We start from the raw sequence: 27,951 nt of genomic DNA, 5'->3' as shown, positions 1-27,951 counted from the left end.
AAAATGACTATTCAGATAAGACAAATACAACTATTTTTAAATATATAATTTAAGTAAAATAGTTGACATTACTTTAATAAGCAGGTATAATAATGTGTATCATTGTTTGCTCTAAAATCTTGCTAAAACCTACTCTAACAAAAAAATATGACAAAACTGTGAAATGATGGTTATTTACGGTGGAAAGTATCTAATTAATTTGTGTCAAGTGAAGTTTAAATGCTCTGCATCAAACCTGTAAACTGAAAGACAAGTTCAGAAAACAACAAACACAAAAAGGAATTCCGACAATTACTGAAAAACTGTTTTACTTTAAAAGACTTCAACTTCCTTTCCTTGTTACAGCAGATACATAAACGACAATTTGCACATACAAATATCAAACATTTTATCTTTTGATAGCAGGGCATATTCAATACTCCTAAGTGTCCATTTCAAATGGCACTGATGGCAACAGCAAATATTGTCTAGTACCAACTGTTGTTGCTTTAAAGCCACAAAGAGCGCATAATGGTTAATTTACAATTGAACAATGTCAGAAACAACATGTGTTCAAGGCTTCACAATCACATTATGCTTTCAAGATTAGAGGAACCAGTGATATAACCACAGTTTACATGTGCTGCATGAAGGCCTGTCACTGAGTTTAAAAGTAAAATCCACCCACACATACTCAAGCACTGTTAATATTAATCCAAAGTACATTTCAAGGGACATTTTGTGATAAAAATTTAATTTACTTTTTGATGAACTCTTTCCATCTGTCTGCCAATGCCAGATAACTGTCATTAACCTACTGATCTTGAATTTGGGTTTTTCTGAAAACATGTAAATAGCTTGAAAGCATAATTATTCCTCTGTGGATATGATTCTGCACAATATTTGGCTCAGAATTCCATCCATCTTGCAGCTGTATTGCATTCTGGTCTTTCTACACAAGCTACTACTTGTGTAGAAAGTACCACAAAAACAAATTTATAGAGAAATACATTGTATAACCCCAATAGGTGTTTTCTGAAAACAATGTTGAGATGCTCCGGGTGGAGTTTTCTTTTACAAGAGGCTGTTGTGGTAATGGGACATTCAGAAACAACATTTTCATCTCCCTAGCAACACAAATACAATGTCTAATTTCTGTGCAGTGGTAGGCTGTTCAAACACTAGTATAGGGCAACAGAGAGAGAGGGTAAGACATGACACAACAGCAATAAAATATTTTCCCCTAAAAACATGTTGGCTTGTCCCTTGTTAACACTGGAAAACATTCTCCATACCATCCAAGGTGGACCTTCCATAATATTTCCAGGAGCTCAGTGTGGATTACTTTCACAGAACTGTCTGGAGTACAGTAAGTATGGGATATATGAACACAGTATAGGCATAGTAGGGCTCAGTCCTTTAGTGCACATTCAGTATGAAAACAGACATTTTACAAGCTTGAAGAGAAATGGTTACCTCCCCTGATTTTGGACTTTAATTCAACAGATGTGATTTTTCACTAAAAGGTGAAAATTAGAAATGATCTGTTATCCCATTTATCTGATAAAAGATTTATCCAAATTTGAGATGTCTGCAGGTGGGCATCACAACTATTGTAGAAGCCATGGCCATATATGCAAATGACACAATAAGAACTTAATCTTAAGCAAAAAGTTACTTTTCAACGTGGGAATAACCTGTGTCGAAGGGATGAAATTCTGAAATTGAATGGGCTGTGCAATTTATAACCCAAACCAGAGAAACTAACAAGATCACACAGATTTGGGTTGATTGTAAAGCTAGGTGTCATTTCAACTGTCTGTCCTGGGACCAAAAGTGTAAACAAGAGTCATTCTTCAAGCATTTATTTTATTCAAATTAGTCACAGGACAGAGTCTTCTCCATGACACATATTTCTTGGTAGTTTTTGATAGTATTAGCCATCAATCCTAATAGCTGTTGTTAGTCAGTAAACTAGTGGTGCCCGTTGTTAGTCTCTTCTGATTTAAATGTAAAAACTTGGACACAATCATTTTCTGATAGTACACTGTTGAAATGTATAGTGGATGAAGGCCTATATTAGTCCTCTGAACGTCAAAGACACAACTCAATGTTTCCTCAATAATTAGTTCTTGCTGTGCATACACCTTGCACCTATTGTTAGACCTAGTTCGTCAAATGTATTCTGATCATATGACTGAACCAGTTAAAGTGTATAAAAGTTGCTTGACTAGCTCAGTAAAAGACAGTGAAATTTCCATATGATGGCTGACATTCTTTCTGACATCATTCCTGAACATTAAGACATGACTAGAATAAGCCATAATATTCATAATTGGAGTATACCTGGACCAGACCTGGTGCGAGGCCTAAGGCATCTCCATGTTTGCACATCATAGAGTCTGGAATTCTTACTGAAGGAAAAGGAATAGACGTCCTTTTTAGCCTCGTCAATACTTACTGGACATGATATCAGACAGAAGAGTATTCTTTTAAAATGACTTCAAATGTGTTGGCAGGAGACCTTTTAAAAACAATAAACAAATGGAACAATTAGAGACGTATGTTATCACTGGGTACCAAAGGTTTTGTAAATGTCAAAGGTTTGAGGAGTTTCTCTAGCAGCACTGCACACAGCAGGGGTCTGACTCTCCTCCAGACCTTGGTCACTCACAGATGGCAGCAGAGTGGACAGAGAGATTGTTCTGCTGTGGAAAGCCCCTTAAAAGATGTGTCACTGCGGAAGACACTGACCTACCACAGGCTCCAGGGACACTTTGACCTCACTTTCCTTTAGGCGTGGGCCCAGGGGACCAACAGAGCAATCACAGTCATAACATTTCCTTTAATCTTCCTCAAGTACCACCTGTCGCAGCCTTTGGTATATGTCCAGTGGGTTCAGTTGTGCAAGGCTGGATCAGTCGGTCAAAGAAAGAACAACCGAATGGCCAAGTTCTCGGCAAACGGCATGAAAACGGCACAAGAGCATTTGAGAGGGGCTAAAAGTCTATGTGCCTTCTAGAAAGGCCAGTGTAAGTCCTCAAAGTCCCCAGTTTGACCCATGTTCACATCTGTCTCCAGCAAGCTCATGATGACCGCCATGGCTGCCTCGTCACTGCTGAAGTTGCTCAGGCCCGGGACCACCATGTTGTCCAAGTCCAGCTGGGATGGCTCGCCTAGGTGAGACACAGTGACACAAAACAAGACTGAAGGAAAAATCCCCCTTTGAAAACTCTTACAGAACACAAAGCGAATGTATGGGTTGATGATTTTGGTTTCCATTGACCGTTGTTACGTCATTTTGTTCTCAACAAATTATAAAATGATGAGGAGATTTTCAACTTGAATAATTTGTTCAAGATTCGAAGCGTGTATTTTCAACTTGCCTTAGCAAATATAGGTGAATACTTTTTTCACAACTAAAACTCTCTAAAGAAATAATATAACATTAATACTCTTCAGTTCAGTTCAGTTCAAGTTCTTAAGTAAAATAAAAAGGCAAAAAGACAGCTACTTGTAGATACCCTAGAGGTAGTGACATACTCTAATGCCTGGGGACCCTTGTCTTTTCCCACCGGCTCACTTACGTAAGGTTCCCAAACATAAAGTGTGTAGTTGCATTCTTGTTGATTCACAGACTGTTTCCTAGAATGCCTTTTGCCATGCCATGTTTTCAGTTGCTAGTGATGTAATACCTTTGTCCCACTTCTCTGTATCTTAAATTCAATTCTTGTTTTGAAACAAACTAAAATGACATCTTGTTACTGCATAGGTTATCCATTGACAGGATGGAATATATTATATTGCTTTACCTGCAAATTGTTCCATTTTATTTATGTCATATTGGCAGATTATACGTGCTTGTCTATATGTAATGCAGTAAGAAGACAAAAGTTTTAAAAGAACATTATACAGTGGATCACTGTTCACTTCACAGAAGCCACAAACAGGATTATCTGTTGTCCCCAAGGGCAGTTAACTCTGTTACTTGAGTAAGAGCAGATTATTTACTGATAAGTGTTTTCAAAGTATCACTGGATATAAGAAAGTTTTGTCTGTGGTGTTTGTAGAACTATACATCTAATTTTACATTTTGCTTGAAATCAATGAAAATGGAGCTCCACGAAACTAAGAGAACATGGATCTGCATTTGTAGAAATGTTGGATTTTACTGCCGTCATCTCTTATATCATCTAATGAGACGAAGTAGTGATTGAGGCAACTGTGGGATAGTGGGGTTAACTGTATGAATCCAGACTGCTGAATTCAGATTTGGTAGCACACTGAGGATGGCTTCAGGCTAAATGTGTGGGCTGCTTTTATCCCTCCTTCTCTAATATAAAATGTCAAAAGAATTTGTGAAGCCTTTGGATATCTTCATCTTCGAAGAGATTTAGAGAATAACTGTGACAGCATGTATTTATAATGATCCTGCTCACAGTACCTGTACTTTCAGAAGTTGCACTGCTGGTGCCCGCTGTTGTCCTTGAGTCAGACTGGGACTGTGATGAACTGCCTGAAGCCCCCTCCCTGCTGGATGGCTGAAACAAGTCATGTCATGTTAAAACGCTGCTCAGGGTCCAATGTCAATAAACTCAGGAGAAAAGTGTTGAGGTAAGACAAAATGTTCTATTTTGCTGTGTGTTAAAACCTCTTATATTTGACTTTCAGAGACACTGTAAGCAAGTGTGAGCATAAAGTGGGGAATGTATTATTTACTGTAAGACAAAGTATTAGCACATGATGAAATAATTCCTTCATGTGCAATGCTTAACATTATTGCTGCCTCCTAATTATGTGCCTACATTATCAGAACTCTGCATATCACCATTCATTTGTTTGAAAATGTACAAGGTATGGGAGAGCGTTAATTTGCATAGAGAATACCACATTGCCACAATTAGCATAAAAGCATAAAATACATTTAAATTAGGCAAGGCAAGGCAAGGCAGTTTTATTTATATAGCGCATTTCATACACAATGGCAATTCAATGTGCTTTACATAAAACAGAAATTATAGCATACAATTATAGATGTCCTTATGCCACAACAGTTGCCATGCATTAGTATTAAACCTGCTTGTGTCATGATGTTTACTAAATCAAATTATGACTGGAGCTTTATGTTAAGAGAGTGTCATGGGCCCCTATGTTATTGAACAGTGATCACTCACACTCATGCTGGTTTGCAGGGAAACCAGTGGACCCCTCTCCTGCACCGGGCCAAACGGACTGGAAGCGCCGCTTGATGGAGAAGAGTTCATCCTACTGGCAGGAACACAACAACAAAATAATATATAATACATGTTATTATACAAAATAAGTATAAATCATCATTTTAAGTTTATTATATCATTACAGGTTGGATCTACCTCGTTTATATCTTGAGCTTGTATTCAACGTACCCTTGATCAAAAACTCATGCCATTTACTCGTATACGAACACAGAGGGAAAACAACCATTTCTATTTAGTTTTGCCATTTTATACATATATACAGATAATGCACCTGTAGGAGTCGATGAGCTCATTCGCAATTTGGGTCCCTATGCTGCCTGCGTAGACCATTGTGCCCGCACCACTTGAGAGGCCGGGAATTACAGGTATTTGCTTTGTGTCTTCTGTGGAAAAAACAGGAAAGCAGTTAAATCTAACATCAGACACATTTCTGAATATACAGTATGTATTTCCCTTACCCTGATTTGTTTTTGAGCTGCCTGCCTCCTCATCATCCTTTGGGTGACCAGGCCCCCTGCTGTTGCAAAGGAGTATTTAAGGTGCTGTATTCACACTGCATATAAACTGTATTTTAAATATATGTTATACCATCATGAAGCACAATATGGGTATATTGCATGAGAAGGTTTTGATGAATCAGTGCCAAGAAGATTCTGTCTAAAGAACTCACATTTCAGTTGAATGAATGGATGTTCTGTTAAACCACTTCTTTACAAATGAACCAATACTTACGAGATAACCCTGTTTAAGGACACGATAAACTCAACTTCTTTGGTCCATGGATTTGTGAAACTAAACCACTGACTTTGGAGTAAAACATAGGAGCCATGTTTTGCCTTGAACTTGTAGCACTGTGTCTCAATCTTCTCCTTGCTTCGGAGAACTACCAGGAGAATGGACAAAAGTGTCATGACAAAGCACAATGAAACAGATTCCTAGATTCATAAAACGATGGTGTTACTATCCATTGTGCCATTAGATGTTTTACACATGAGTCACATGAGCTTCCTTGATGGTGAGAGTGGCGTGTGGGGGGGGGGGGGGGGGGTGTACCTTGTCAATTTAGGACACATCGTCAGTAGTGTTCCTTCGAATCAAGCTAATTGATTAGTATTGAGGGCTTTCTTTAACTTCACAGCAAAACATTTTCTTCTTCTAAACATGAATATATTGTTTTGGACTACAAATTATAGATAGACATTGTATTAAATTAGCCAGCTGTAGTGGTTATGCTCCATCACCTTGCCTGTGTTTCTCTGCAAGGTGCTGCAGGTCATCCTGGTGGAAGTACTCATAACATGACGTGCCAAGAACTTCTTGCGGCAAATAACCTATGATTGTCGTGGCTCTGTGAAAGAGAGGATAAAGGGAGGGTTTGGTTATTGTGGTGTTTTCCACCTCACTCCCTCTCTCTCTCTGTGTGTCTCAGGATTGTGCTCATCAAAAACAGTGACGGATGAATGGCATGAAAGTGAGCACTGAACATCTGTATTATCATCATCAGTGACACACGGGAAATGCGATAAAATGCTTCACTATACTTGAGGTGTGAAATTACTTCCCAACAAATGAGAAGATATTTTCATATGATGTCATCAAGATGCACAGCTCCTTCTAAGAAACAACAGCAAAGACAGAAAGGATTATCTCCACTGACAGTGAAAGAACAAAATGTGCTGTATGCTTCCCGACCACAACACGGCTCTGCTCTCCTTTTCTCAGTCGAACCCTGCGTTCATAACAAATCCACGACTCACTGGGGAAATGGTAGGCCTAAATGGTGTGGATGGAGGTAGATAGAATCAAGGAAACTCACTGTTGGTCTACAAAAGTGAACTTGCCGTCGATCGCACAGCGGGTGACAAACTCTGTGGGCTTGACGTTGATATCTTTGGAAGGCTGGTGGGACACTTGAGGTTGGAAGCGGCACACGGTAACCAGGCAGGTCAGGTTAGAAGATTCCTTCTCGGCATCACCCTCTGAGTCCAGCTGACTGCTCGGCCAACTCCGCAAATACCCAGTGCAGTGGAGGGTACAGTATCTGTAAGTATCTGTGGGTAGAAAAACTAGTAATAGATGATACATCATCAAGTTAAACATAGCTGAAATGTAAGTAAATAAACCAGAATCACTATGGAAGTTACGTCAACTTGTGTCATGCTTCAATTTTACTAATGACACCTTATTTTTATTACTGTAATGCATAAATTCCAGTCAAACAGGAATCAGAAATCCAACTTTTATTTATATTAGACACTATATGGGACCGTAACGCTTCTAAAGGGTAAGACTAACATTTTACATACAATATACCATCATGTCTAACCTAGACTCTCAGTACATTGTGTCTTCTCTACCCTGCCTGTGGCAATCAGCCCCAAGCTCATTTATCCTAACTGTAGACATACACAGCATATATATTTTTTCTTTTTTAAAGGCTCAGTAATTTCTTAAGACACCAGGAAAATGTATGTGAGATTGAGTCAATATAGATTACACTGCCCATGTTTGTCACAATAAAGGAATATGTCATACAGTAATCAGTATGCATGCTTGTTTCTATTTTTCCATGAGATCCCTTTATCATTTAACCTAATGAAGGGGCATTTAACTAGACAGTCGAAATGGTATTTGAAAAGGCATAAATTAATGATTTCATGTATTTTGATTTCTAAAGTAATTGAAGGTATATTATGATCATATTACAGATGATAATTTTCACTACCTTCAGTGCTTATGTTCCATAGTGCAGTAGCTGATATTTGCCACTAGGTGGCAGCACCTCTCTTGTTTCTATCACTGCAATCAGATTTACTGTAAGTGGGGTTTTGACCACCTTCTTACTTTGTGTTACACAATGCTGTAACTGACCTACTTCCTGTTCAGGACAACTTGTTTTAAATTGCTGCATCTGTTTGAATTCCTTCCACCAACAAATCAAACAGAACAATCTGACCCACATTGTTCAAAGTTTGGGAAATGACCTTTTCCTGTGTATTTTAACAACAGATGTATTTATGTCATTACATTTTGGTCATTACTAAAAACATTGCTTTGTTTCTTCTCAATATTTAAGTAACTTTCAATGTCTCAATTGATTCATTTGATTTATTTGATTTATAGATGCTCAAAATAAATCAGATGCTTTCTTGATCTTTACTGTGGACATTCAGTCATGCCCTGGCTTAGGAATAAAGGACAAGGCTCAACTACTTATACACAAAGCCAGCAAACCTTTGCAAACAGGTGGAGGGGGATCCAGAGCAGATCATTTGTTTATTTCCACCTACACAGCCTCCATTTCCCTTTTTTTTTTAGTTTGTTTTCCACTGGCTGCCTGAACACTGACCTCATTGCCTAGAAACACATTTAAATATCTTTCATTTAAATATGCACTTTGTATACATCCTCCCTCTTCTCATCTGTTTGAGCCCTGCAGATCCAGGACTTTATGTGACTGTGCACACAATGCTGAATAGATCCACCTTTTCAAGACAAACTCAATCAAGCCATTCCTCTTAGTTGAATAACCTCAATGCTCTTGAGAACTAGGTAAACAGATGATCCAAGAGAGCTTTGAGCCAGAGGAGATGGAGATTTAAGAGGGTTAATGTGTTTACTTGTATGTATAAACATACTGGAGATTCTCATAATGAATCTGAATTCCTGTAGAATTGTTGTCTTTAAATAATAGAGAAAAATCTGAAAACTGCATTTAAGTCCAATTCAAAAAAAATGATTTAGGATTTTGTGTAAACCTTCTGCCACTTGTTGTGTTGCCCACAGCGGCACATCCCATCCATCTGGTATTCCAAGTGGAGCAAATCTGAGAATCATTTAGACATACTTACTTGATCCAGGGCTGGAAAATAGGACACAGTATGGAGCAACAGAACCAGATTGGAGAAACTAGTGGTCATGGGAACTGAAGGAGAGTCACGTTCTCTGACTTTAAATATTTATCTGAAATAGAGCTTTCCTTTATAACTGAGTGGATATGGAGAAGAAGAATATTGAAGCATAGAGAGCACTGAAGTCAGATTTTATTAGCTGAATAGCACCAGTTGTTTCGTTCATGCTTTGCAATCACTGGCTTAATCACCAGCTGTGCAGCTATCAAATGACCAGTCACGTCCAATCATATTCATGCAGGTGTAGCACGGCCATAGAGCCACAGAGCTATAAATGCTACATTTCTGCACAACTGAGCCTAAATTGTAGATTGTAAAAAGTTTTCTCAACACAGTAATCTTAAGCATCCCCTTGCAATTAGCTGCTCACATAACAGAATTTTAAGCTAGATGTTTAGATGTTTCCTGACACAACTCAAGGCCACCGTACAAAATGCACCTTGGGAATTGTAGTTAATTTCTACTTCTGTGTTTTTATGTACACAGGCTTGTACCATCAACATTTTTTAAAATTTGTAACACAGTAGTCAATTGTTTCATGCCGATCCCTTTGAGTCACGTAACATAGTCTAAGGGAAATGCACAGGTTTTTTATGTAAGGGAGGGGCATCAAAAATGGCTCCTCCACTTCATAAATCTTTTATTGACAAGTACAGGAATAGATAGCACAATGTTCATATCATTCTTATTGACTTGTTTATTTATTTATTTATTTATTTTTTGCCCACTTGTCACCTTACCTTGTCATATCTCAGGCTCGGACATGCTACTTCTGCTTAACCTCTCATTGTGACCTAAAATGCCTTTCTTCTCTTAATTTCACCAAGTCCCTTGTGTCAACTTTGTTTTTTTATTTTATACATTTGGACATATACAATTAACATGGTATAACAAATGTAACCTTACAGAGTGACAGTGGAGGGTAGGGATGCTCATGGTTGGGTGGGAATGTGTTCTTGTTTGTTGTCTGTTAAGCATGGAAATTCAATAAAAAAGAACTTTGAAAGATAGAAATATTTTATTAACAGATATTTCTAACTTTTATTCCATTGTTACTGTTTTTACTATTGTCTGCAACAGACTGTATAACCATTTGCTATAAATAATAATACATTTATTTATTTGTATCGCCATACACTAAGGGAGTATGTGAAACTGGCCGGTGAAGGTGCTCTGAAAACCTTGTAGTGTGAATCACAATCTAACCCACCTTTCTTTTTGGAAGTACTAGGCAGCAGGCTTCTGTCCTCGTGCTTCCCTGCCACTCGGCTATGCTTCATGCGGCAGAAGAAGGATCGCCGGGCTCCAGTAGACAAGTGGGATGCCCTGACAGGGGTATCTGCCTGGACTTGAACCCCAGCTGTACACAGATAGATCACATTCAATTAAAAACTTTTGGATTCTTGACAGTTTGCCAGAATTGATCATTCAGCTGACTCCCATATTGATTAGTTGCCTTTAGCTCTTCCATATATGGTTACAATGTCAACTGCAGTTTATTGTCAAACCTGGCATGGCAAGACACGTACTTGCAGCATCAATGAGGCGTTGGCGGGGCGACAGTTCAGAAGACGACAGCTGTTCCTTTAACTTGTTGATGTCTTTGGGATGAATTAAATCGAACAAGCTCTGCCCTGTCAAATCCACCTGTGAATGCAAATGACCCACATACGTTCACTTTTTTCCTGTCTCCACTTTACTTTCCTGTCTATGTCAGTGTTGCAATTTCACATCTGCTCTGCAAACCTGCTTAATTTGAAAAATATTTATCAGCTCAGCACACAGGAAATGTATCTGGACCGTAATAGAGGGCTTTGAATAGAACCAATAAGAGAATTGTTACAGCGTTCCCAGTCATGGTTTAGTGGTAAGTCCCCAAATAACACATGCTGCCCTGCAGACGTGGAGTCAAATTTCTCTTTAAGCTTTCCACTTGTGTCTCTCCTAATCGGCATCCCTCTCTGCTGTATTTGCCTACAGTCCATCTCAAAGCTAGAAAATTTGGTCAAGAATGTGGAGCAGGTGTGGTTATCATTGCAGCTGCCAAGAACTACAAACTGACTTTCAGAAAATGTATAAAATCTAAGAGATTGCAAGCAAGCCCAGCACATTTTACAAGAATTTGACCTGGATTTCTTTATTTATAGTTTGATCAGAATTTCACCAAAGCAGAGGTCTGTAAAATGTTTTGTGAGTTTCTCTTTTCTCATAGATTCTGTAGACTGACATAAATTTGTTTCCACAACAATTTGTGTTGTAAAGATTTGGTTCCTTTAACCACAAAAGGGTCCTGTAGTAACAGTACAAACTGAGATACTGAAACCCAGAAATTGACTAAATTAAGTTATCAGATCAGTCAAAAATATGAATAAATGTATTAATAAATATTACTGTTAGTTTAATAATTAAACTTGATTGTAAAAAGAAATTCTGTTTGTTAAACAGTTAGTAAAACAAGCAAAAAGCTTTTCTGCTTTTAATTGGAGATATCAAAAATCTCATTGTGTAAATATTTTCCGAAAGCACCAAGTTATCCATACTGTATTGTTTTAATATCAGTATACAACATTTTGTACATTTCAACCAGCCTTAATGGAAATCCTCTTTTCAATTCTCTTTTTGGTCGCCATCAATACCTGAGCGAAACTATGTTAACCAGCAACTCAGTATTATTTATTCGTGTTTTGAGTTATATTGTTTAGTCATTTAGAAATAAATGTACAAAAGGTCCGATTACATTTCAACTTAATGAAGTGCAACCTAGCCAGCAAAACCAACAGGAAGCACTTATTATTATTAATACTTAGAATTGATAACGACATCAAAATGAGTGTGTGTTGGGGACTTTAACACACCCGGCTAAAGTTGAGGATCTTGGAGACAGTCTCTGAGATGAACACGATTTTGGCCCGGTCACAACTCACAACTAATAGGAAACCGTCTGCAGCCTGGTAGGTAGACAGATAAATACATGAATAGACAGGTGCAATAGATGGATAAATAGCTGTATCATCAAATGGCACCAGTTGTTGTACATACCCTGAGCAGGAGGTGTCTGAGGTCATCATGAGGCAGAATGGAAGGCTTGTGGGTGGTATCAGTAAAGGCGCTGCCCGTCCCAGCTGAGAACGCACACACAAAAACATTAAATTAGATGGAGCACAATGGACATTCCCTGACATTTTTAAATACCAGGTGGGTTAATAGTTACCTTTGAGGGCTTTCAGGTGTTGTACAGCCTTCCGCAGCACAGTGAGTTTGTCAAGTTTACGAGAAATGGGCTGACAGGCGGGGATCATGGCAGACAGCTCGTCAATGAGGTTGTTCATTTTGTCCCTCCGCCGCTTCTCAATCTGGCGGTGAGGTTCCCTGTAGATGCAATTTAAAACTGTAAAATAAGAGTTCTAAAAAAAACAAAATCCTGCCTCCCACAGTTATTTTTGGCGGAAAATAAACTGAAATACATACTGCAGCTACTCTGTGAGAGTCATTATGGTTTGAAATTGCTGATCACACACACGCAAGCTATTCAAGACAGATGCCACAGTAATTTGATTTAAAAATAGAATCACCTGAAGCATTTCATTTTGACTTGCTGATCTTCTCCTTCAGATCTGCAGATAAAGAGGGATCAAACATCAACATTTTCCTTGCTTTTATTTACACAGTAGGTAAATAAAGCCAAGAATTCAGTGTACCTGCTGAGGTCATCATCCATTTGGAAATCAAGGTTTTGCCTGCAAGATCAAATGGAAATATATGGAATACATTGTATGCTATGTAGTATAAAATAAGAACAGTATAGTAAACAAAAGTAAGAAGCTCCTCTTACTGTACATGGGTGTCTGACCTATCCTCCACATCTCCCTTTCGTTTCCTTGGCAGCTCGACAGCTGGCAGCGAGGAGCCTGCTTGGTTTGGGCCTTCTTCCTCTGCAGCGAGATCTGAACAGTAACAGCCAGCCATACAGTGATGTGAGATTGCAAATAAACACTTCAACCTTGAGCGCCGGCTTGTCGGATGCCGTATTAATAATTCACCATGAATGAATAAGACTTGCTCTGCCTGGGGTGTGTTGTGCATTCAAAGTACCGCATACAAAGAAATAATCTAGAGGAGTAAAGCTGACTGGACTCTAATCAAAGACTAGTGCAAATCCCTTGAAACAACTGACAACAAACAACTGAGCTTTACTTTCATTTCAGTTGGTTGACCTTATAATTTAAAAGTGGATGAAGAAACAGAAAATGACATGTACGCAAATCAGCAAGACCACACTTGTATTGGCTAACAGAAAGCAAACAAGGACAATGGTGCACCTTCAGGCTATGAAAGATATGTTGGACAAATTACTCGCAACAGCCTGCAGCCGCTCCCAAAGAACTAACAAAAATATTATTATCATAATATAGCCCTGTAAATGAATCACAGAGGTGATTATTTACAAATTATAAAATGTATGCATTATGGCGTCTGGTGAAAACAGCTGAGGCCAACAGGGCTTGTTGTTAGAGGACTACACACATACCCATACAACTGGAGTTATATCCAGGTAACTACTTTTTTATGTTGAATGTGCTCTGGCCTCTAATGGGCTTCATGGTTGGCTAAACTCTAAGGAGAAAGCTGTTGGGGACTTAGCTGGGTCCAGAATAAGTATGGTGCAAACCCAGCCAAAAGAAAATACCAACAGTCCTCTGGCTGACCGCTGCCTACCTGAGGGTCTTGGGTCACTGGGCTGCACAAGCCAGCAAACCTGGTCTCACCTCAGTCTGATCCAGCCATGGTTCCTCCCGACAGCGCACTAGCACTGAATGGGACAGAGGCTGCAGTGATATCCCTGATAAATGACTACGCAAAGGTCTAGGTGGACAGCCAGGAGGTTGCCAGACAGATGTCCTTCACTGAAATATCCCTGAAAATCGCCATTAAAAGGACATGAAACCATTGGTTTCCTCAAGCACATTCTACGCTTCTCCAGCAGTTGTGTAGTCATGGCGTAGGAGCCCAAGAGCAGGGGTATCTGCTGACTAGGATGTCGGGTGATGACTGGCATGATATGATGGGGAAAGTGGCAGTACAGATCAGTCAGGTCTATGGATGTCATCCAGTCGCCTGGCTGGTTACACTCCAGCAGCTGTTTGAATGTAGCATATGTAAAGGGGCTCTGCACCATGTGGCCGTTTAGGACACACAGGTCCATTATGGGTCTCATGCTCAACTTGGGCAGAAGAAGCCCATCCGAGCCTCGGAGTAGGGTCTGTCACAAACACTGCCGCTTCTCCCAAGGCAGAAGAAACAGGACTGGTGCCTATCTGTCTACATCATAGATGTGGCACAGGTGAAACAGGGTTTTGTATCCAACATGATGAAACAAGTTAAAAGCTGTAAAACCGCATGGTGGAACAAGAAATTGCAGTGTAGATCTCAAGGTGGCTGATTAAAAAAAGAGAGGCGAGCAACGGGGGCATTGGGCCTCTATAGGTGGAAGGGTGCAGTACAAATTTTACCCCCGATTGGAAAGTCAATGAAAACTATTTTTCTCAGGGTGTCACTGCGGTGCCTTGTAGGGGTAAACCCACAGTGAAACCCATTAGAGAGCAGAACATGTACAACATAGAACATAATCTCACTGGAGAGAGGGCTGCTCAGTTTGCTATCCTTGGTAGCCTTAATGTTCAAGTTTGAGTTCCACCGATCAATTTGTTTCTTTTTAATCCTAACTGACTTATAAATTTAAGAAACTATAATAAAGTTTTTTGAACACTAAACACAAGTATTTTCTAAATTTGGGAACCCTAAAATAACTTGAAATGACCTGGAAGTTTCAAAGAGGGGAATTCATATTACTCAAATTCAGAGTAAAGTACTTAAATTCAGTAGTATTTAAATTTCAAAATTAAGTATTAAGTCATGGTTTCATTTTACAATTAGCTCTTTGGTTGGATAAGGTTAAAATCATTATGGAATCAGTTCTGTAAAGAAGCATAAACAAGTATTTGCCAACCATAAAGTAGCCTGTGCAGCATGTTTGTATCCTTCAGGCTACAGTTACTTTTCTAGGTTATACCTATAAAACTTGTTTGTTTGGGATTTTTGTTAATTTTGAAAGATATTTAAGAACAGGTTTATCACTATGTGAATAAAAATCAATATTTTCAATTCCTCAAAAGCATAGCACTGTTTTTGTGAGGAACTCTCAAGATGCCTCATAAATGTGTTTTCCATAGTGGGCGGCAGCAGTTGTTTTTAAAAGGCTGATATTTCTCTCAGGAATGTTTGTTTAACTGAAGAAAAAGGTATTTACTACGTTTGAAGCTGCTTCTAACCCATGTATGCCAGAAACACTTCATGGGGCAGGACTGCCAGAATTTTCTCTTTTGTCTTCTCATTTCTCTTTAATCTCCCGCCAAATCAACACCCCCTTCTTCCTCTCTCACTGGCTCTCACTCTCTTGCTCGCTCTCCCTCATACACAAACACACACACTTCAGTTCACGGTCACTTTTGGGGACATTATATTGACTTACATTAATTTCCTGGAGACTTGCCCTAGCCCTGACCATAACCACTATTTACCTAATCCTAACCCTAACCTTAACTACTGACCCATAAATCTGATTTTTCCCAATTGGAAACTTATTTTGTCCCCAGTTGGACAAACTGTTCCCAATTAACTGTCCCCAAAAGTAGCCTGAGAAAGAACACACACACATTAATACGCACACACAAACACAAAGGCTTAGCTCCGCCCCACTCTGTAGTCATCTGTTTCTAGGTGAACTCTCGATGCACTGGCTGAAAGTTTCCATTGAATGGCGCCAAACCTCCAGCTATGCTGGGATTTTGTCAGTTTAGACGGCACGTGAGAGTAAATGGGTTTGGGCTATCGTGTTACCCAAGATTTATATAATGCTGTTACACTGACCTATTTATACTCACGACTCCCATACATCAAATTGTGACACCCATTTGTGTAAAAAAGTGTTAATAAAAGTGAAGAAAGCTATTCAACATCACTGTTGATGACTGTTGATGGTGACTGACCCATATTCTCCTACTGTTCTGCTGGACTCACACTTAAGGAAACAAATTTATAGTAATGATAATTAATTATTGACCCATATTTTTCAAGCTACTTTCATAATACAGTCAGGGACAGTGTTATTTTTCAAGCATTAAAGTTAATTTCAATGTGTATCCTCAACTTTTGAACAAGACTTTATTTAGAGATTTTTAAAGAAAACCTACAAGTAAGGGGAGCGTGGCTGAAAGGTCAAACTGAACCGTTCCACCTCACCTCACAAACAAACAAAAACAGCAAGTTTTTTAACCCTGCATGTCTTCAACAGTTCTATCAGCAATGAGGGAACATTATTTAGACTGACATCATTTTCTTTAATCCCTTCAGGGGAGTTTAGTGGGTCATCACTGACGTAAAAGTGGAATGTGGGAGCGGACACTTGCCGGCTCTCCCTTCCACCCACCACATCTCTCCAGCGCTGATGCTGCACAACACACTGCCTCAAACGTCACACTGTTTTTCCTGTTTCCTTATATGTCGGAATATAGTCCCTACAGGCGCCAGGGTGAACACTGCCAGCTGACTGGCTAAAACGTGCCATCTAAAAAAGCGACAGTGCCTGCTTTGTCTAGTTCTCAAAACACCTATAGGCAGTCACATTGTGAGTCACGCCTGAGCCAAAAGCTCCAGTCGTGACAAGACTGCTGATGGGAAGCCAAGCTTGCAGGGCAGCAGATGACATACCTTTGTACTGAAATCCAGAAATGCAATAGTGGAGATTCAGAGGAGTGTAACTAATTCAGTATAAGCAAGAATAAGCATGATATGACCTACATGCACTTGTTTAATGCTGTACCTTTTCTAACAAGCACTTTCATCCCACTTCAATGACTTCAGGGTATTTGGGGGGGCGTAAAATGGAGTATAGATGACCTGTTTTGAATTACACACAATATCACGATGCTACATCTCTAACACAGCACAACAATAAAAGGCACAAAACTGGTCCCGCAATCCCATAAAAAACAAGGCCAACAAACAGCCAATAAATACAATATGGAGTCACAAATGTCCCAAAAAAACCTTCACAGATGAAAGTAAATAACTTTGTAAAGCATCTTATTATCTCTATCTGGTTGTTGACACACTTTTAAAAGGTAAATGACAATACTGTTACATATGCAGAGGATGCAGATAACTGTATTGTTGGGTTATGGGTTGTTTTTTTCAGTCCTGCACTCAATTTAAAAAGATCTAGCTGTTAAATTTACAAAAGCACAGCAAATTTAGCTAACCTGATGTTTTCTGATTCCAACACAGAGCCAAAAACGACAATAACAGATCGTTAAAGGTCAGAAAGGAATGTTAGAGTGTCCAAACAGCAGAAATTACAAAGACAGCCTGTGCTAAACACAGCAAACGTCTGGACACAAGCTGGGATTAAAGTCTTGTGTACAATAGTATTGCCAGCTCACTGATGGACTCGCTGGTTTGAAAGTAGACACGGCAAAGTGTTCATTAATGTATAAGAGCTATAAAAATTAACATGTGAAATGAACTCTGCATCTTAACACCATGGCAAGCAATTCAAAATGTAAATGTTGGTAATACACAGCTTTAATTCTCATTGTGACAAATGTTGCAACAACTTGACTAATAACGACAAATTGGTAAGTTCATGAAATACTGTAGACAGTGAACAGATTAGTAACAATTACAAATCAGTACTAATCAAAATTAGTATTTATTATTTTAAAGTAATTTAATTGGTTTAAATGGTTTGATAATTATTTCTATTATTTGTTCTATAAATACAAATATATTGATGCTGTTCATCTTGTACAGCATCTTACAAAATTAAGTAAATAAAAAATGTAACTAAGAATAGTTTTTCTCAGGTCAATTCTGTTTTGATGTAGGCTATACAAAAGAAAAAACATAAATAAAAATAAAAATAATACTGTAATTTTGCATTTATTTATACCTAGCCATTACTGATTTTTTTAAATGTCAGAGTATTTACTTCACATTGTTTACAACTGAAGCAAAAATGTTAGCGTGTAGGGCATCCAGTAACGAATGACTGACTCATATCATATTATCGTATTATTAGTATTGTAGATTGTCCTGTAGCATGATGGCCGGTGCCTCATTTCTTTTATCTTGTGTCATATTTTACTACATTGTTAAATGCAAATAGTATGGAAATTTAACAGCTTATATTCTAAAGCCGTCAGTCATAAATTTAAACAACAATCTGAATGAACTGACCATTATTCAGTGTTACAGTCTGTGTTTTAACCTGGTTGTGCTACTATGACTATTTGAATAGTTTCTACATACATATATTATTGTAATATAATTACATGTATGTTCAACAGCCCATAAAGTATGTTGGACATTGATTCACTTTTTGCATTACTTAGAAAAATAATGATCTTTATTAATGATATTAATGTCAATAAGCCAGTAATATTCACCAGAGCTACTTCCTCAAAGTGAATTAACCGAATGTTAACAATTAACTTTAATCATATCTATGTTGTCTGCAATAGGATGTGAGCCATTCTATTATTACTTTTGCTGAGACAGAGAGCATAAGCATATCCAGACAAAGCAACCAGGACAAGCATATACAGTCGTGGTTTCAAGTGTAAAATTGTCCTCACGTCCAACAACTGTTTTTATGATTCATCACCACTCTCCCAAACAACCAGCCTGAATACTATGTGTGTATTCTAGCACACAAGAGCACTTCCTTTTGTTGATATTCAGCACAGATGGCTATTTCAAGGACGCAATTTCAAGATCCCATCATTGTTGGGATCACTTCCTTTTGAAGTGTTATTAATCTATTAGTGGCTTCAGTTCAGACCACTAACATGCGACTTAACAGTGATTTGTTACTCATTCAAAATGCAACATCACATAACCTTTCTCTGAACTTTTACTTCCTTTTTATCTGACAATGCAGCAGTTCTTGTATCATTACCCTATTTCTTTGTTGCTTTGTTTTCAGCTCATTATTATATTGGCAGTAATAGCAGAAATATATCAGCAATTTAGCAAAGGCCTGTCACAATAATTAAATTATTGATTTATCGTACAATAACATAATTATTGAAATAATGTCTAGATATCATAGATACATGGACATGACCTTAATCATTTTTTAACCTCAATATTGCCATAGCATTATATCAGTGGTATAAAGCAATCTTCAAATCACTATAATATCGTTTATCGCGATTATTTCTGAGACAATATATCGTCCAATAAAAGTAGTTATTGTGACAGGTCTAATTTAGCAGACACACTTTTTGTTCTTGAGATTGTGTTTTTATTGTATGATCCTTAAACATTTATGATCTAATGGAAAAAGATCACCATTTAATAAACACCATTAATAAAAAAACCCACATCACATACGCTCCCTAACCTATCACTAGTAAGGTACTACAGTAGTCGTGGTAATCACAGAAAAAGTAAATCATCATAAAGTAGTAGTAGTAATAGTTTTAGAATAGTAGTAGTAGTATAATCAGTAGTAATAGTAGCAGCAGTAGTAGCAACAATGGTTGTAATAATAATAATAGGAGTACTGTAGCAGAAGTATATGTATTCATTGTGAAGAAGGTGTAGTGTTCGTGGTTGTGATTAACGCTCAATGATATTGTACAATGTTATAACCTGATATTTGTGCAGACAGGAACACAGATAATACAGTTTTCTTCTAGCTTTGTCCTTCATAAAGTTTTTAACTGAACTGAAAATACTTGATAGAAACGTAATTGTGGACGGGCTGCCTTTGTGTAAAAGCACACGACATACAGAACATAGTCGAGTCGAAATATTTCTGTCTCTTTCACCTCATTTCAAGGTTAGTATGCTGCCATTCTTCATTGTCATCAGTGTGATCCGATCCACCTGAGACATTTCTATAGTGGCATTATGCCCTGAGCTCACTGCCTCTGCATTGCTTGCTTGCTTCTAGGAACGTGAACCACTGTGTTGTGGTTTTGGTTGGATGCAGAGAGAAGGCAAGCCTTAAATCGTACAGTTAGAGTACAGTATGTTCTAGGTTATTTCTGGTTTAGTGACCTACAATTGCTGCAACTCCTCAAACTGATAACTGCAAATGTTCAGGATGTTTTGTAATTAGAGACTCTTTTTTTAAAACAGATAACACCATGCATGTTCTATTTCAAAGCACATACAATTATTTTTTATGGAGGGAGCTGCTTATACATTACACCCAAGAATATAGGACACCCAGACACATGCAGTGAGCCAGAGCTTGGAACAACATTACATAGCATATATTTCTTTTAAAAACATACTATTTCTTGTGTGTTATTCAAATACATCAGTTGGAATGGAGAATTGTCAACCCCTTTAAAAGCATCGCTAGTTGAAATGTTACATTTAAAAAGGCCAGTCTTTAATGGAGGGTTAGGGTTAGAAGTGATCCTCACTAATAGCCCTTAAATATTTCCATTCCGTCACACATGTTTTCACTTTGTTGGCCTACATGTGAGAAGGAAATATTTCATTATTCTCCTTTATCTGGTTGCTATGGTTACAAGAGGTGTCGACTCAAAAGGGAAATCAGACTGGGAATAAACACTTTGCAACTTGACTTTGAAAGCAATTATTCTGGTTTCTACTCACTCAAATCTCTGCTTTTGTATGTCACACATATTTCTATGCTCATTATCGGGCAACTAGTAGAAGCTGTGCATTTAGAGTTATGGTCTGAGAAACATTCATTAACATCTGGATCATTTTTTCCACTGTGGAATTATGTTAACTATGCAGTATATTATAGTATCAGCAACTTTCCTCACCCATCACACAGTCAGGGCAGTGAGGTGATATTTAAATCAAACATGTGAAAGCATAAATATTATCTTCCATAACAGAAAAACAATAATCCCAATGCACTTTTGTGTTTTTGTGTATTAGATAGAGTGAGAGAAGGACAGAAAAGGCAAATCAGCTGAATAAACACACATTACAGTACCATGCTTTGACATAAATGAACTATAGATGATAGCGTTAATAGTTTATTAGAACAATTTGTCATGCAGTCATACGTTCACAAAACATAATGCAATTAAGTTTAAACAACCAATGACACTTGAATTAGTTAAACCAGCTATAGCAACCATTTGACACTCTTAACTTTGATACTTATGTACATTTTATTAAGGAATTTATACTATTATGATACATTTATATACTTCCTTTGTACCTTTATGTAGTTTGTCCATCACAATTCTACATTTAATCGTCTGTCTCTGCAATTATTTAATTAAGTCAGTTAATTGAATTAAGAATAATTATTTAAATTATCACATCAGGTGTTGTTTTTAAAGCTCCTTAAACTTTTTGTTCAAAGGTAGACTTGTGGAAGCTGGCTTCTGAAGTTTAAACCGGGTGACTGTGATGTTTGCCGGGAGCCACTATCTCCCTCTGCTGCCTGACTCCGACAGCGCTGCTCCACTGATCTACTGACCCAGTTTAAGTGCAGCTGAACGGGAGAGCAGAGCTACACCCGGCCAAACCCTGTGACAACCTAAGCTCCAGGAGTACGGTTTGGTGAAAATGACTCGGACATGTTAGAGAAACGTGTGGTTTCAAATTGGAGATATTTAAAATGAGATTAAGGTTAAGGGAAATCGTCGTCATGGTTACAGTCATGTGGTACCATTAGGCTTGTACACCCCCTTCCTGCACGTAAAGCCGAGCACGTAGTAGCTACGGAAAATAATGAATGGATAGCAGAAGCGTTTACCGGGAGTGCCTCCAGCCATCAGGTGCACTAATTAAACGCCCGCAGCTGCCGCTAATAGTTGAGTAACGCGTTACTTTACACAGCACGCTATTGCTATGGTCAGTTGTGTTGTCATTTCATTTTAAAATTAAGAAGTTACCTAAGCTTTGTTAAGTTGACTTGAAGTTGAACGAACCACAAAGTTAGCAACGAAACTGTGCTTTGTTTGAGAGTCCGCTAAAAGGTGCTGAAGAAGTTTTAAAACTACTTTCTGAAATGTTGTCCAGCCCCCCAAAAATAAATAAATAAACAAAACGGTTTTTTTTCACTGGCAGTAAAAGTAGCTTAATTCATTCCACACAGCCAATACAGCATATCACTGTTACCCCCAGAGTGACCCGTCCCAGAGCTCTTACCCGCTGGCCGCTCCGCCGTCCCGTCAGAGCCGCCGGCCGACATGCCTGCAGACTGGAGCCGGTGTGCCCGGTGGAGTTTACGGAGCGCCGCAGCGCATGTGGAGCCACCAGCTGTAGTAGAGAGGAGGAGAGGAGGGAGCTGCAGGAGAGCAGGGGTGTTGTATAATTGACTTCATTTTTTTCTCTCATTTTTTTCTACAAAGGAGGCGGGGTGGGGGGTAGTTGGGGTGGTGGGGGGAGAAACGTGAGGGATGGCTGAGAACGGGAACACCCATGTCCTTTAGGAAACCAGGAAAAGAGGATAGAGATCACACTCACCCCTCCTCCTCCTTCATCGCCTTTTCGGTTCATTCATGCCCGTGTTTACCCGACAGAGCACACAGCAAACGCTGCTTTACCGTGTCAGCTGCGGTCCATTCATTTAATTTCTCCTCTGTTCTGAATCAGTATCCTTTTAAATCTGAAATCAAGCAAAAAAGCATAACAAATCCTACATTTGTGTGGATTCAACTAAGTGATATGTCCATCGGTATGTACAGAGTGCACTTAACGCATCGTTGATAATAGCCTACAGTTTCAAAATGAAGATCTATTAAAATGCATTTCGTTGTTTATGTGTTGTTTTGATGTCATTAAACATAAAAATGTAGGATATGCCAATGTGAGCGCGTTTTGGCTGCAGTGAGCGCTTCTATTTAAAGCACACAGCTTGTAAATCGTGACGTGTGGTGATTTGACAAAGAGTACATGTCCTGATGGGAAATGAGATTATAAACTGCTAATATAATAATCTTTGATTCATGTCAAACAGAGCCATGACAGGAACGATGATGGATGGATTCTTCTGGTGATACCGGCATTTTTGTGACCAGAAAAAAAGAGTAGTGCGCGTCACCGATCTGACTCTGCTACTCTTTGCTTCTCTGTGAATAGAAAGGAGAGAGGGAAGACGTCTTACTCTGCCTTTATTTACACAATCACTATGATAACACTAAGTGAAAACATCTATACTATTAAAATGAGATTTAGTTTGAATGGCTGTATGACTATTTAAATACCCCCAGCCAGGATTGTTATAAGACATGTTTCCTACTTCACTGTAAGTAAATTATCTGTATATATCAGTGCACAATTTCAAGTTTCCGCATTTAGACCACAACTGGCTTCCAAATTAGTTGAAATTATACTGATGGGTACAAGGGCCACAGTGGGACTCATTTCAGCCCTGGAGTTTCATGCCTCAGACCGGTATCATGTATCCTGTGACTGCGGGCGAGCAAAGTAGTCAAAACAGACTCATCTTCATCTGTCTCATTCCTAACTTGTGGTTCAGGGCTCTGCTGCTGAGCTGCTGCCTCTGTAATCAGTCCCTGAGTACACTCTGCTCTCCCTTTCACACTTCCTCCAGTTTCCCTAGACTCGCCTCCACCTGTACTAAACCAATTAAGATGTTTTTCAATGGCAACATATACAGGCTTATTCCATATTACTTTCATCCTATTCACTTTCAATTGTGTGCTTTGTTTATTATCTTACTTTTAATGATAAAAAGTATCAAATCTCCCCTTGTTACAAAGCCTTCTGATCAATCCAAGTCGTTTCATTACTATAGTGCTGAATCATCATCAATTATCTCAGAGCATTTTTCATATAGAGCAGGTCTACACCATACTCTTCATTCTATTAATTCTTATCATTTTCACTCAATGAGCAATCCTACCTGCCCACCCTGGACCTGTGGTGGGCTCATGGCTGCTGGTGCTGCGTCTTGCTTCTGAGGGACAACAAGACAGAGTTTCCCAGTTATGTGACGTCGCATCATAATATTATTTAAATGATGTAGGTTAGGTTAGGCAGGCTATGTGTTACACCGCCACGCAATTCATTGACTTGATAGGCTAATGAATTAACTTAAAGGGTGCAGGTAAAGTTGTATTTTGTTCATCATGTGTCGTTTCAGACTGCGAGCTTGAAAAAAAGCTGAAGATGCTGCGGATTTGGCTGCATCATGTTTCCAGTGCTTTCCTCTTTAATTCTTGCCTTTTCTGCGTCACCTTTGCTCTTTTTATTTTCCGTGTTGCAAACACCACAGTGTGGCTTGCACTTCTGGGGCTGGAGCCAGGATCCAAACACCACTGACAGTGTGCGGTGTGCACGGACGTGTTGCGTCAGGCTGCGTCTGCAAAAAAAGAGCTGTCAGTGGAGACGGCCCAGGGACCACGCAGTGCCATGACTGAACACCGGCCCAAAATAAAATAATCAATAAAAATAATAATTGAGCACCGGCCCTCGCGGCTCAAACGTCATACCGGCCCACCGGGAATTGTCCCGGTCCTCACTCGCCTGGGGGGTACATATTTTCAACTTATTAATTTTATCTTTGGAAAACCTTGTGTTTGTTAAAATCGTGCTGTATAAATAAAGTGGATTGGATAGAGGTGAGGTGAGCAGGATGGAACTTTCTTTTTTCAACAGATTCATGTGGAGACAGCTTTTCAGGTGTCAAACCAGGGACAGCAAGTATAGGTATAGTCGCCCCAGGCATCAAATGAGTAGACCATGTTGTTCTTTTGGATTTTTCTTACTGACAGGTGTGCTTGCTTTTATACAACTTTTGGAAATGAGCATTTGTACACATTCTTAATGTTTTCCTTCTTTTATTCAATGAATCAAAGTAGTGTGCATGTCCATAAACCCTAGATACTTAATCAGGTCTTTAGACCTTCAGCTGGTGAAAATGTCACAAATAAAGAAAAGAGATATCTGATTCGGTATGCAGGCATTCCTTCTTTCTACTCTCCTTTATTTTCTCCCATTTTTCAAATCTTTACTGACCTGTTTTTGCCCAACATCCTCTAAATTTCAAGAGTGACCTCGGGCAATGCCACTAAACACTAATTGAATGGCATCTTGACCCCACGTGCATTTTTGCCCAGAGGACTGAGAGGACATTGTCTGGGCTGGACGTACCAGTACTGCACTTCATTTTAGTGTGAGTTCATATTTGAAATTCTAGGACTGGAGGTACAATTGATGCATTTTTTGGTTCTCCAACTTAAAGTCTCAGCAAAGGCACAAAGACTGTGTGTGAAACTGCACATACATTATTTTACACAGTTGAGATCAAGCATCCAAGTGAGGTAAACACTATTATGAGAGATGGGAGACTTAAAGTAACTGCATTGTATTCAAAATAAGAGCTTTTTTTAGCTATACAATTTATACATATTTTCTTATTGGGAGATGCAGTATTGTTTCTAGGCTACATCATTTCGGGGTTTTTCCCTTCATGGGCAATTTCTATCATACCACATCCTGCTCTAGAAGGAGGTCAACAGGGGTAGCCTAGAAGTAGGGGAATGTGTTTTATTTAATGTTTAACATTGTAACTAAATGAACAATAATGTAGCAAACTGTTCTTAACATACCCGTTTTGTGAAACTATTTAGACACTTTTATTCAGTTCAGTTAAACAACAATGTGAAAAGCAACAAAACAAAAATGTCCTGAATGCAGCTACTCATCATTTTAATCATATCCTCATTTCCCCCTAAAAGAATATAACTCGAAGTGGTGCATCACCTCCTACGGCGACGATCTTTGTCCCTCACCTACATAGTGTAATTTGAGACCTTTGCACGAGACTTTACGTAAGACAGAAGACTGCACGTGCTGGAGAGAAACGTGTTGACCTATATATTATATAACTTGACGGTCACGTGGCGACGGTTGGCTCGTTAACCCATTTAAAGCCTGTCTAGAGAAAGTAGCCCGGAAACACCGTAAGGGGGCAGGAAACACAACAAATATCGATACTATAGTACTGTTATAAACTTTTAAAGGGATGTTACGGACATTTAAGTCATTGTAATGCTGGTATGGTGTCACAGACGGATACTATTAGCTACAAATAATCCATGCTCAGACAAATAAGTTCTTAAAGGGAGCGACCTCAGTGTAAGATTATTGTTATTGTTAGGAGCACATGTATAAGCGCTTTAAATGAGAATGTAGGCTATATTTAGGCTACAATTCTGTATTTAGACATGCAGTCATGGTGCTCACTTCTGTGGAGAACATTTTAGTTTAGTTTATCATATTATCAGGAGCTGTGTACCAAATCTTAAAGAGAAAAGGTGCTTTGTACCAAATTTAGCTACTAGATAATTTCCATCTGTAGTCCCTGGCAGGTTACATACACAGCAACACCATCCACATCCAGGCATACACACACAAACACACACACATCAGACAATGGTCACTTTTGGGGACAATATACCCTTAACCTTAGTCACTGACCTAAAAACCTTTTTCCAATTGTTGACATGGGTTTCCCCAGTCTGACACATCATCCCCATGGAAAAAATATGGAAATATATATGCAGGTTTCCAGATTGATTCCATGCAAATAAGCTAGCTTCTTCTTCTACTTTGACTCACAGCCTTTTTTCATATTTAAAACAAGATGAGTAGTGGTAGCCTATCACCAGGCTTGGTTTTTCCAGTTGGTCTAGTTCAAAGTTTAGAGGGTGATGAGTGTAAAAATATAATGATGTTAAAGAGACAAATAAATCTGATTAATGAAAGCTGATACTGTTAACACAAACGTTTGTGAATCCGTCAAATGAATTTGATGTTAATGTGTTTTGCTTATTCAAGGCTTTGGATGTCCTGTTTGACCTTCCTGCGTCATGAGCTCCACCCCTGGCTCTCCTGTGAGGGACGCTCACTGTTTTTCTTACTCACGACAAAAGAATGTGACCGTCTCTCTGTGGCAGGCTGCCTGCAGTCGTACAGCCAGCAAATACTTCCCTTAATTAAAAGTATTTAAACATTAATCAGGTTCCCAAAATAACACTAAAACAGGTAAAAGGAATTTCATGTTTGGAACACTGTGAATTTGGGAATTTGGACGATACATACATACTCGATTTGTCTAAATCAGACTCCTGAAGCTTCACGTTAGCCTCAAATAAACTTTGTAAAAAATAGTTTTTCAGAAGGCATGCTGTGGATTTAAGGAAACCTGAATATAAATATTATATTAAAAGAGACTTGACATGCTGTGGACTTATCCTTTAATGAATAATGTGGTGGTAATTTTTAATCTGAGTGAGGTCACTCTTTTGTAAATAAAGTGCTGACATATTTTCCTCATACACCCATTATCTTTTCATTCAGGTCAGTCTAACACCACCTCATAACTACAGTGAGATTAAAGGTTGTTTTATATTACAGTTTTAAAGTAAATTATGCATATTAAAATTAAAAATAAAAACTGCGTAATTGATGTTTATTCTACATTGAATCAATGCTGGATGTCAATAGATGAATCAATATAAGGTGTCAGGAAGTAAACGTCTGCCTGTGTTGTGTTGTCTCTGTAAACTGTGGAGCAGGGGATGGAAAATGATTGTATTATTCATTAACCAGTGGATTAAGTGTGATCTCCCAGTTAAACCACTGTACAAAAAGACAAACAATAAAACTCAAGCATCTATTTGATGAGTAATTAAATAAACATGAACCATAATCCCTACTGACTGGAGCTACCACAGGTGTTTTATTCTATCATTCCACTTTTTCATGACTGTCAATTAGTTTCTTAT

General features: G+C 38.6%; 1 protein-coding gene across 1 annotated transcript; it reads right to left on the bottom strand.

Annotated features, from left to right (window-relative positions):
• Window positions 1-301: 301 nt before the first annotated feature.
• Window positions 302-22,492, bottom strand: LOC128385362 (basic helix-loop-helix ARNT-like protein 2). Its single transcript, XM_053344230.1, has 17 exons — window positions 22,343-22,492; window positions 12,960-13,071; window positions 12,826-12,864; window positions 12,700-12,741; window positions 12,339-12,496; window positions 12,167-12,249; window positions 11,983-12,075; window positions 10,657-10,774; window positions 10,338-10,487; window positions 7,033-7,267; window positions 6,458-6,564; window positions 5,949-6,099; window positions 5,675-5,730; window positions 5,488-5,599; window positions 5,154-5,244; window positions 4,424-4,520; window positions 302-3,155 (listed from the first exon to the last, which is right to left on the bottom strand). The coding sequence occupies exons 1-17, from the start codon at window positions 22,383-22,385 to the stop codon at window positions 2,998-3,000; spliced, it is 1,845 nt and encodes a 614-aa protein (XP_053200205.1). The 5' UTR covers window positions 22,386-22,492; the 3' UTR covers window positions 302-2,997.
• Window positions 22,493-27,951: the final 5,459 nt, after the last annotated feature.

This window comes from Scomber japonicus, chromosome 23, assembly GCF_027409825.1.
Source record: "Scomber japonicus isolate fScoJap1 chromosome 23, fScoJap1.pri, whole genome shotgun sequence".
Taxonomy (NCBI): Eukaryota; Metazoa; Chordata; class Actinopteri; order Scombriformes; family Scombridae; genus Scomber; species Scomber japonicus.
The sequence above is the reverse complement of the archived record's forward strand: the minus strand, read 5'-3'. Positions and strand labels throughout refer to the sequence as shown.

Coding starts and splice junctions, on each gene's coding strand:
- LOC128385362 (XM_053344230.1), bottom strand. CDS start 22,385: ATGTCGGCCGGCGGCTCTGACGGGACGGCGGAGCGGCCAGCGG. Junction 10,775..11,982: donor AGATCCTCAACTTTAGCCGG/GTGTGTTAAAGT, acceptor TTGCATTCACAG/GTGGATTTGACAGGGCAGAG. Junction 4,521..5,153: donor CCCTGCAAACCAGCATGAGT/GTGAGTGATCAC, acceptor GACTTGTTTCAG/CCATCCAGCAGGGAGGGGGC.